Source organism: Haliotis asinina, chromosome 9 (genome assembly GCF_037392515.1).
Source record: "Haliotis asinina isolate JCU_RB_2024 chromosome 9, JCU_Hal_asi_v2, whole genome shotgun sequence".
NCBI classification, from domain to species: domain Eukaryota; kingdom Metazoa; phylum Mollusca; class Gastropoda; order Lepetellida; family Haliotidae; genus Haliotis; species Haliotis asinina.
Window position 1 is genome coordinate 63,968,765 of NC_090288.1, and position 12,279 is coordinate 63,981,043.

Sequence of the window (12,279 nt, forward strand, 5' to 3'; positions counted from 1 at the left end):
TGTATCACAGTCTACCGCAATGACATCTTCAGTATCCAAAATCAAAGAGGTCATTCTCCATGATATCACATGCATCCACTGTTTTTCTTGAAGTTGAACTTGGGTATCGTCACAAATCACTGCAAGAACCTTTTCGGATCATCTTCAAACAGAACTTGATCATCCTGAGACATTTAGTGGTTGGTGTGCTGTTGATCAGATGTCAAAAACTTTGGAACCCAAAGAGCTGATAATTTCTAAATTCATGTTTCTGTACACTCTGCTAAGAAATGCCCACTTAACATTGCCTTTTGATGGTCAGTCACTGCCTATTGTGGATTTTCTGGATCATTTCTGATTTCATTTCTCCTTGCCAAACTTCATCTCTGCTGCCCACCTCTTTGCAGAGTTAAAGAAGGGTCAATCGAATCTAGTGTTCCACTCATATTTCCATGGGAGGTGTGCAATGTAGTTTTTTTACCAATTACTTCACATTCTTATTCATGTAATCATATTCCAAATGTCTCCACAACACAAAGTTTCAACATTACTGTTTCCTGTCTGTTAGGTTCATATCAGTCAACCCTTGCACATCAGTTCTTGGACTGTTCTGATATATATTATTACAGTGTCACTCCCTCATATACTCTTCTACCCAGTTACTCTTCTACTCAGTTACTTCATCCTCTTGGTTTCCCTCCCTCATGCGCTCTTCTACTCAGTTACTTCATCCTCTTGGTTTCTCTCCCTCGTGCACTCTTCTATTCAGTTACTTCATCCTCTTGGTTTCCCTCCCTTGTGCACTCTTCTATTCAGCTACTTCATTTCTTGCTTTCTCTCCCTCGTGCACTCTTCTATTCAGCTACTTCATCCTCTTGGTTTCCCTCCCTCGTGCACTCTTCTATTCAGTTACTTCATCCTCTTGGTTTCCCTCCCTCATGGACTCTTCTATTCAGTTACTTCATCCTCTTGGTTTCCCTCCCTCATGCACTCTTCTACTCAGTTACTTCAACCTCTTGGCTCCTTCATGCGCTCTTCTAGTAAGCTACTTCATCCTCTTGGTTTCCCTCCTTCGTGCATTCTTCTATTCAGTTACTTCATCCTCTTGGTTTCCCTCCCTCATGGACTCTTCTACTCAGTTACTTCATCCTCTTGGTTTCTCTCCCTCGTGCACTCTTCCATTCAGTTACTTCATCCTCTTGGTTTCCCTCCCTCATGGACTCTTCTATTCAGTTACTTCATCCTCTTGGTTTCCCTCCCTCATGCACTCTTCTAGTCAGTTACTTCATCCTCTTGGTTTCCCTCCCTCATGGACTCTTCTATTCAGTTACTTCATCCTCTTGATTTCCCTCCCTCGTGCACTCTTCTATACAGTTACTTCATCCTCTTGGTTTCTCTCCCTCGTGCACTCTTCTATTCAGTTACTTCATCCTCTTGCTTTCTTTCCCTCGTGCACCCTTCTATTCAGTTACTTCATCCTCTTGGTTTCTCTCCCTCGTGCACTCTTCTATTCAGTTACTTCATCCTCTTGGTTTCCCACCCTCGTGCATTCTTCTATTCAGTTACTTCATCCTCTTGTTTTCTCTCCCTCATGTACTCTTCTACTCAGTTACTTCAACCTCTTGGCTTAAATCCCTCATGCGCTCTTCTACTCACTTACTTCATCCTCTTGGTTTCCCTCCCTCATGTGCTCTTCTACTCACTTCATCCTCTTGGTTTCCCTCCCTCATGCGCTCTTCTACTCAGCTACTTCATCCTCTTTGTTTCCCTCCCTCATGCACTCTTCTACTCACTTACTTCATCCTCTTGGTTTCCCTCCCTCATGCGCTCTTCTACTCAGCTACTTCATTCTCTTGGCTTAAATCCCTCATGTACTCTTCTTCTCAATTACTTCAACCTCTTGGTTTCTCTCCCTCATGTACTCTTCTATTCAGCTACTTCATCCTCTTGGTTTCTCTCCCTCATGCGCTCTTCTACTCAGCTACTTCATCCTCTTGGTTTCCCTCCCTCATGCGCTCTTCTACTCAGCTACTTCATCCTCTTGGTTTCCCTCCCTCATGCGCTCTTCTACTCAGCTACTTCATCCTCTTGGTTTCCCTCCCTCATGTACTCTTCTACTCAGCTACTTCATCCTCTTGGTTTCCCTCCCTCATGCGCTCTTCTACTCAGCTACTTCATCCTCTTGGTTTCCCTCCCTCACGTACTCTTCTACTCAGCTACTTCATCCTCTTGGTTTCCCTCCCTCATGCGCTCTTCTACTCAGCTACTTCATCCTCTTGGTTTCTCTCCCTCATGTACTCTTCTATTCAGTTACTTCATCCTCTTGGTTTCCCTCCCTCATGCGCTCTTCTACTCAGTTACTTCAACCTTTTGGCTTAAATCCCTCATGCGCTCTTCTGCTCAGTTACTTCAACCTCTTGGTTTCCCTCCCTCATGTACTCTTCTACTCAGTTACTTCAGTCTCTTGGCTTAAATCCCTCATGCGCTCTTCTACCCAGTTACTTAAACCTCAGGGTTCACTCCCCACTCCAGTCAGTGGGTGATGTTTTATGCTGTCTGTAACAGGAACTGAACTACCTCGTAAGACACCTAGCAACAGGCTACTTGGGTATTGTTCAGATCTATGGTTTGTCATCTTCCATCACTTTAGAGTTCCTCCCCCATTAAACTGACTGGCATACTGTGACAGTGACAATAAACCAAACTCACTCATTCCAATTTCCTCTTGCACAGGGACCAATGGCTTGTTTCTTGACCTGACCTGTGCATGTGACTCATTAAGGATGGTAATGACTGGTGTTAATCTCAGACCACATATAATCATACAGGAAATATATTTTGCCTGAAGGAGCCAATTAGGGCAATGTCCTCTTTGATCTAAAGTATGCCTTTAATGAAAGAAGATAATATTGTGCTCCATACAACATTAAAATTGTTCAATCTCATCAGCATCTAAATATTACAAGAAGGAAATAATCTATATATTTGATTTCAAAGACATGATACATTGAAATGAGACCCAACTTATACCAATGTGTTCTTTACAGAGAAGAGAACCTGAAGACGAAATTGGGGCCAGGTGCTCAAGAAATAAACATCACAGATAGTGCTATTGATAGTTTACTAACTGTACACACACAGACACAAAGACATTTTAAAAGAGAGTAGAACTTGTTTGTTTTATGTGATTTACAGTTGATGAACCTCCAAATTCTAAATGAATACCCTTGTAAAAAAAAGAGAAATTGCAAGTTCTTGCAAAAAAGAAACCTTCTAAAAATCTAAAACAAACACCTAAGCTACCAAACTACCACCTCAAAGATGAACTTGACCTGTAGCAAACATGACATTGACAGCATTACCAGGACCTCAATACAAGCATGACGTAAAGTTTCCAGAATATGGAGGTTAACATTGCTTCATTAACTGAAGGGAACAAAAATGCTCACTTTTGCTTCTAATGATTTATAGATGGGCCTATTATCCTTGAGAATGGAAATACCAAGTTTAATGATAAATGTATTAACACCTTTTAAGAAAGTGTAACCACACATCCTTTTGTGATGTTATTTTGTCATGGCTGAACTTTTCATAATTTCATGACATACACCAATTCCCTGAGCCAGTAACTGTGCAAGATGTCTGCATAACATCTTGTAATGTCAGACATCTTTCAATAAAGAGAACAAACTCTTCGCGTACTTTTGACAATTACTTGAAGGTGACCTTCACATGTGACAATAAATTCATTAACCATTTTACAGAATGTCTAACCACTATTTTGTTTCTAAAGTCAGTGGATGTAAACTTAGCCTCAGTACTTTTCGTTACACTCCACTTCTGAGTCTAACAAAACCTTAAGGGAGGTCACGTCAGGCAACCTTTGTGGACATTTGCACATACATTTTGAATTTTCTATCTAGAAAAGATTCGTACCCAAGTCATTCCCAATACTATTTAGCGTACGATCACTTCCGGGTGATGCACACGGCCCACGTTACAAGCATCACAATGGTGAGTAAACAGTCACTGAAAAAAGTAGTTTGGGCAATACTCAAGAATGTCATCTTGTAGAAATATTAGCTAATGGTTATCATGTCAACAGAAACACCAAAGTGTATATATTGCAGGTCAAATAACTGTGTTAATTGTGGATTTTTGTTTGTGGAGATATCTGTGTCAGTGACCTGAATATTTTTCAAGTCCCTCCAATCCCTAAGTAGTAATTGTCTGATTGGTTAAATCTATTTAACCATCTTGCTATTGATTGGGCGGTCAGAGGTCGCTCAAATGTTACCTAACACGACCTTCTACTAGGGTTTGTTACACTCAGTGGTGGAGTGTAACGAATGACACTCAGACTAAGTTTACTTAAAGTGTTTCTAAAGTCTGATGAACTTGAAAGTTGGCCCTTTCAATAATTGTTCTGAAAACATTTCAAAGGGACATTTGGAAGCAGTTCATTGAAGAAGATAATTTAATGTCAATAATCTTTACGTGGCAGACATTAAAAACTTGGCAGGTGGTGGTGGTTGTGGCATCGTTGTAATGTGAGATGTATACGTCGAGATTAGTTCTGATTTTATCGATAAAGATGACATTTAATGTTTGTCAGTGGATGATAACCTTCATAGTATCAAAGGTCATGAGTACTTGCTGAAAGTCTAGCAATATTGCTTTCTGTATAAATGAAGTTATGATTATCTGTATTGGAGGAAAAAAGATGCATTTTAATATGAGAGGAGATTGTGTTCATGGTAAAGTGGGTAAGAGACTGTGTTCGTGGTAAAGTGGGTAAGAGACTGTGTTCATGGTAAAGTGGGTAGGAGACTGTGTTCATGGTAAAGTGGGTAGGAGACTGTGTTCATGGTAAAGTGGGTAAGAGACTGTGTTCATGGTAAAGTGGGTAGGAGACTGTGTTCATGGTAAAGTGGGTAGGAGACTGTTCATGGTAAAGTGAGTAAGAGACTGTGTTCATGGTAAAGTGGGTAAGAGACTGTGTTCATGGTAAAGTGGGTAGGACACTATGTTCATGGTAAAGTGGGTAGGAGACTGTGTTCATGGTAAAGTGGGTAGGAGACTGTGTTCATGGTAAAGTGGGGAGGAGACTGTGTTCATGGTAAAGTGGGTAGGAGACTAAATTTATGGTAAAGTGTGTAGGAGACTGTGTTCATGGTAAAGTGGGTATGACACTAAGTTCATGGTAAAGTGGGTATGACACTAAGTTCATGGTAAAGTGGGTAGGAGACTGTGTTCATGGTAAAGTGGGTAGGAGACTGTGTTCATACTAAAGTGGGTAGGACACTATGTTCATGGTAAAGTGGGTAGGAGACTATGTTCATGGTAAAGTGGGTAGGACACTATGTTCATGGTAAAGTGGGTAGGAGACTATGTTCATGGTAAAGTGGGTAGGACACTATGTTCATGGTAAAGTGGGTATGACACTACGTTCATGGTAAAGTGGGTAGGACACTATGTTCATGGTAAAGTGGGTAGGAGACTGTGCTACTGCTACTGTTTCAAATAAGTGAGTGAATCTGACCATTCCATTCTGTTCTTGATTCTTTGACTGAATCCTGAAGTGGGTAGGAGACTGTGTTCATACTAAAGTGGGTAGGAGACTGTGTTCATGGTAAAGTGGGTAGGAGACTATGTTCATGGTAAAGTGTGTAGGAGACTGTGTTCATGGTAAAGTGGGTAGGAGACTGTGTTCATACTAAAGTGGGTAGGAGACTGTGTTCATGGTAAGGTGGGTAGGAGACTATGTTCATGGTAAAGTGGGTAAGAGACTGTGTTCAGGTAAAGTGGGTAGGAGACTGTGTTCATGGTAAGGTGGGTAGGAGACTATGTTCATGGTAAAGTGGGTAGGAGACTGTGTTCATGGTAAAGTGGGTAGGAGACTGTGTTCATGGTAAAGTGGGTAGGAGACTGTGTTCATACTAAAGTGGGTAGGAGACTGTGTTCATGGTAAAGTGGGTAGGAGACTGTGTTCACGGTAAAGTGGGTAGGAGACTGTTCATGGTAAAGTGGGTAAGAGACTGTGTTCATGGTAAAGTGGGTAAGAGACTGTGTTCATGGTAAAGTGGGTAGGAGACTGTGTTCATGGTAAAGTGGGTAGGAGACTATGTTTATGGTAAAGTGGGTATGACACTAAGTTCATGGTAAAGTGGGTAGGAGACTGTGTTCATGGTAAAGTGGGTAGGAGACTATGTTCATGGTAAAGTGTGTAGGAGACTGTGTTCACGGTAAAGTGTGTAGGAGACTGTGTTCATGGTAAAGTGGGTAGGAGACTGTGTTCATGGTAAAAGGGGTAGGACACTATGTCCATGGTAAAGTGGGTAGGAGACTGTGTTCGTGGTAAAAGGGGTAGACACTATGTTCATGGTAAAGTGGGTAGGAGACTGTGTTCATACTAAAGTGGGTAGGAGACTGTGTTCATGGTAAAGTGGGTAGGAGACTACGCTCATGGTAAAGTGGGTAGGAGACTGTGTTCATGGTAAAGTGGGTAGGAGACTGTGTTCATGGTAAAGTGGGTAGGACACTATGTTCATGGTAAAGTGGGTATGACACTACGTTCATGGTAAAGTGGGTAGGACACTATGTTCATGGTAAAGTGGGTAGGAGACTGTGCTACTGCTACTGTTTCAAATAAGTGAGTGAATCTGACCATTCCATTCTGTTCTTGATTCTTTGACTGAATCCTGAAGTGGGTAGGAGACTGTGTTCATACTAAAGTGGGTAGGAGACTGTGTTCATGGTAAAGTGGGTAGGAGACTATGTTCATGGTAAAGTGTGTAGGAGACTGTGTTCATGGTAAAGTGGGTAGGAGACTGTGTTCATACTAAAGTGGGTAGGAGACTGTGTTCATGGTAAGGTGGGTAGGAGACTATGTTCATGGTAAAGTGGGTAAGAGACTGTGTTCATGGTAAGGTGGGTAGGAGACTATGTTCATGGTAAAGTGGGTAGGAGACTGTGTTCATGGTAAAGTGGGTAGAAGACTGTGTTCATGGTAAAGTGGGTAGGAGACTGTGTTCATACTAAAGTGGGTAGGAGACTGTGTTCATGGTAAAGTGGGTAGGAGACTGTGTTCACGGTAAAGTGGGTAGGAGACTGTTCATGGTAAAGTGGGTAAGAGACTGTGTTCATGGTAAAGTGGGTAGGACACTACGTTCATGGTAAAGTGGGTAGGAGACTGTGTTCATGGTAAAGTGGGTAGGAGACTATGTTTATGGTAAAGTGGGTAGGAGACTATGTTCATGGTAAAGTGGGTAGGAGACTGTGTTCACGGTAAAGTGTGTAGGAGACTGTGTTTATGGTAAAGTGGGTAGGAGACTGTGTTCATGGTAAAAGGGGTAGGACACTATGTCCATGGTAAAGTGGGTAGGAGACTGTGTTCGTGGTAAAAGGGGTAGACACTATGTTCATGGTGAAGTGGGTAGGAGACTGTGTTCATACTAAAGTGGGTAGGAGACTGTGTTCATGGTAAAGTGGGTAGGAGACTATGTTCATGGTAAAGTGGGTAGGAGACTGTGTTCATGGTAAAGTGGGTAGGAGACTGTGTTCATGGTAAAGTGGGTAGGAGACTGTGTTCATACTAAAGTGGGTAGGAGACTGTGTTCATGGTAAAGTGGGTAGGAGACTGTGTTCATGATAAAGTGGGTAGGAGACTGTGCTACTGTTTCAAATAAGTGAGTGAATCTGACCATTCCATTCTGTTCTTGATTCTTAGACTGAATCCTTGAATCTGTAGTGCAGAACAGTCTTGTAATATCCACACATCATCGTTTCCACCGTGTACATAATATGATGGGTATATGGATGGCAACTTCTTTGTTACTGCATAACACAATGGTTCTGGGATACTTCTTCAACCCGAAGACTGACCTGAAGAATAACCTGAATAAGCTTCAAGAAGTTGCCCAGAACCATTGTGTTATACAATAATGAAGAGGTTGCCTTCTATATGCCTGTCTTATACATTCACCAAGTTCTAATTGCTTATCAAGAATGTCACTGTGTACCTGCACACCCAACCTGTCCTGCCCACCTGAAGCACTCCCATGATCCTGTCGTCCCACGTGTACGACCCCTGTTGGTTTCAGCTCCCATGATGACCACCTCTGTGGTGTGTGTTGAGACCCCCCTGGCCTATCACTATCCAGTCGTCCATTCATTATTTTATCAGATTCGATTGCACAGAGGGATATTATGAACAAATGACCTGTACCAGCATGAATTGTATGGCCCCACATCAGCGTTAAGTGATATCAGCCGTATCAACTACAAAGCAGTGCTTACAATAATGACACAGTGTGACACATTTATGTACAAGTTGGGAGCTATCAGCTACTTATATGGTCAGGTTATTACAAAGATGAAAAATCTATTGAAAACAATATCCAGAGTTTCGGTCACAATCTCACTGCATAAATATCCCCCTGGTAAAGAAAAAACAAAAATACTTTTAGTTGGGTGACATACTGTGCAGATTTTCAACCCTTGTCGATTCTTGATACCTACTTCATCAGTTTACTACTGGTTTCATGAAGCCACAAAAAGTGTACAACCATTGTTGTTTCCTCACACACTGTGCTCACATACAGTCACATCCCTGGTAATGTGGTCCAAGAGAGATGAATGGAACTCACTAATCCATTACAAGAGGGAGCTGGCTCATAGACTGGACTTTACAAACAATTCTTTTTCTTCATGACCAAATCTGAGAACCATGTGTGTTGCACATGTTTGACCTAGCCAACTTTTCCTCCATGTGTTATGGAAGAAGTGTTTCTATTTTTTGTTTCACATGCAGTAATAATAATGAGTGTATTTTTATAACACTAAACACTCCAGACTGTAAGTGTCTCCTCCAAGTGCTTGCACAGAACATCATTACACAAGATAACGAAAGCTGCTTGTGAGGCACAGAAAGGTTACAATCACATGACGTATCCCACTGGGTACCCATTTTCTGCTGAGTGAAAAGAGGCCTTTTTTTAAAAAAAAAGTCACTTGCCTTAGGAGAGACTACATCTATCACATGTGCTTCGTTGTGGGGCAGGACTAATCCCTAGAAACTCTCAGGAGTAAAGATGCTGAACACGGTTACCTATCCCAGGACCCATACCTAACATTTCTTAACATCAACTGATATGTGACCGGAGCACAAAGCATAGGACCACATGTATTAATGTATAGAATAAACATCCCAGGCAAATTTGATAGCTAGGCTGAAATATCTCACATGGCACCAAAAGTAGTCCCCCTTGTCAGTGGGTTGACTGATGAACACTAAAATCACCTCATTAAGTTTCACGCTGTAAAGAACAGAACCAGCTGAAACAGCCCATTTGTACTACAAAGGCATATCCAGGATGTTAGTTTCATATCACCACATAGCAGCACATAATTGTGTTTGTGCTGAAGACACCTTCTGCAAACCTTCAACTTCTTGAAACGCCTAAACAAGATTAGCAACAAGCTTCTGCACATCACGCACATTTAAGGAGGAATATTTTTGATAAACAATAGTTGGAGATGAGTTGGCAGGCAACTAATAAAACTTAAATACCCTCTGCAGTGAATATCAAAACAAGTGTTACATTTTCTTGTAAAAACTTACTTCTGGCAAGGCCGTGGTGCGGGCATGGTTGGACACTGGTCTCCTAGCAACACAGATGTGCATGTTGCCATGGAAGCAGCTATTGAGTACAGATTGTATCCACCCTGGAATTAGAGAAGGTACACAGTAAGTATTAAACTCCATGAAGGCTGTTTCCAAGATCTGCTTCATATCAGAACACTACCAGAATATCCTGCCATGGCTAAATACTGTATATTTCACTAGATCCGCTCCTGAAAATGAGAGACACCACCATTTCAACCTTGTTGATGGTGAAAATATACAACCAATCACAAGTTTTGACTCACTAGAGTAAATGCTGCCATTTACTTCAGTAAAATGGTTGTAGACTAGATTTTGCAAAATATTGCCTACTGTTTAAAATTACTGTTTACACCATGCATCTGCTGGTAGAGATGTTAGATGTGTAACCATACATCTGTTGGTACAGATGCTAGATGTTTACCATACATCTGCTGGTAACGATGTTTAGATGTTTACCATGCATCTGCTGGTAGAGATGTTTAGATGTTTACCATACAGCTGCTGGTAATAATTTTAGACATTTACCATACATCTGTTGGTAACGATATTAGACATTTACCATACATCTGCTGGTACAGATGTTAGACGTTTACCATACATCTGCGGGTACAGATGTTAGACATTTACGATGTATCTGCTGGTACAGATGTTAAACATTTACGATGTATCTGCTGGTACAGATGTTAGACATTTACGATGTATCTGCTGGTACAGATGTTAAACATTTACGATGTATCTGCTGACAACCAAGACACTCATCAGGAGCATCAAGTGTTGGGAGGGAGTTACTGCTTTGTGATAAGATAAGCATTTAAATATCTAAAATATTCAGATTTTAATAAATTTTTAACTTACCTTATCATAGGTCTTATGCATATAGATTCGACAGTAGGTTGGCCGTGTCTGGCTCCCGAGGACTGTTACAAAACAGCAGGAGGCTGTCACATGTAAGGCCTGGTACAAGAGACAGATAATACCCACGGTTTCTATTAACCTCACCCTTAGCCGGAGTGGAAAACAGGATGAATAGTCTCTTATGAGACTGTCTCCAGGGTGCTGACTTGGCAATATACATCTTAAGAGCCCACATAGGACAAAGTTGTAGTTCCTCAGCGTCTTAAGGTCCTAAGATGGAAGACAATGGAGGAATGAAGAACATTCTGTCCAGTTATCCTGGTAGTAGATTCTTTGCCACGAAATCCCAAAGAAGTCCCAAGTGAACAAGACCATGCCAGGACTGCTCAAAACACACCCTGGTGAGGTACAGTGCTGGATGTCACCAAGGTAGTTGTTGTGGTCAGTGCCAAGAGAAAAGCTGTCATTCCGGAAAGATTGTCAAAAGAATCAGTGTCCAAAGGTTCATAAAGAGGACCCCAAGGATGCTCAAGGACAATGTTAAGGTCGTAAGCATGGCCTTCTGATCCTTCAGTTTGAAGGCTTTCATCATTGCTATAAGCTCTGGCACCTTGGATATCTGCGTGTAGCTCTTGACATTTAAGAACTGACAAGTCCATATATAGTGTTGCCCTTCGGACGTTGGGGCTCCTAAAGGAAAAGAGAAACTCTGCGAAGAACTGGGGAGAAGCTTTCAGTGAGTCCTTGGACTTCTTAATGTCATAGAGGGATCTTGTGGAAACTCGATGAGTGAGAGCAATAACGTTAGCTACACGTGTGGAGAAACCCTTGACCTTCAATGATTTCTGCAGATGGAACCAAGATGGATCGGGGTACAGTTGGCAACTGTGAGTATGCCGGCGCAGCAACTTACACCAAGTTGCCAGCAAAAGCAGATGAATCCTCTCTGTCTGCTTGACCTTAGCTATCACCGCTGGCAGCAGACCTGGGGACGGAAAGGCATAAGCATCCAGACCCTCCCATGACAGGGACACAGCAGTGACTGCCCATGCCTCTGGATCTAGAAACAGAAACATGTACAACGGAAGCTGATTGTTGAATCGAATCACAAAAAGTTCGATCAGAGGACGGCCAAGATTGTGACAAAAATTCTAGATGCGGCATCCATTCCATCAGCAATGGTCTGCTTGGAAGTGAAAGAGCAACTGCTAGAATGTTCCTGCACACTGGACTCCCTTCTGGACTGAAACATACCGGCACTTCCCTCTGCTCTTTGAAGATGATTTGCCATGAAAGGCAGAACTCAAGGCCTCAAAAGTAGACAGGGTCATCCCTGTGTTAGTCAGTTCCACATGTTGTCTATATACCTTCGGGAAATAAGAAGTAGGACGTGAAAGGGCCTCTCAGCAACTTCCTTTTGAATTCTTCCTGCCACATACAAGGGTCAAAGGTCAAGGTGATTGTCATGGCCAGCGTTACTCAAAGATGTGTCATTAAGTCGAGTAGAACTTTCCCCTGCCATTGGAATAGAGTGGAAAAATTATCAATCCTCAATGCATTATACTTCGTTAAATCCCAGGCTACCACCAAATTCGCAGATGCCAGAGTTGAAATAGGTTTCAGCATCAAGTTCAGTATCGATCTTCGAATCCTGCATATGATAGCAAGACTGGGGAGAGATTGGTAAGCACTTCAGGAATTCATCATGCACTGCCCCACCCCATTATCTGCAAAATCCAAGCTATGGAGTTGTAGTTTCTCTTGCATGACTCGGTTGA

The 12,279-nt window shown here is 42.0% G+C and overlaps 1 protein-coding gene across 3 annotated transcripts in view; it reads right to left on the reverse strand.

The window, feature by feature from the left end:
• Nucleotides 1-12,279, reverse strand: part of LOC137295653 (histone deacetylase 6-like) — a 264,274-nt gene that overhangs the window by 208,467 nt on the left and 43,528 nt on the right. For all 3 annotated transcript variants that reach the window (XM_067827117.1, XM_067827116.1, XM_067827118.1), the window contains one exon: nucleotides 9,602-9,705. In XM_067827117.1, the coding sequence (XP_067683218.1) occupies nucleotides 9,602-9,705 (104 nt within the window). The remainder of the gene's footprint in view (nucleotides 1-9,601; nucleotides 9,706-12,279) is intronic.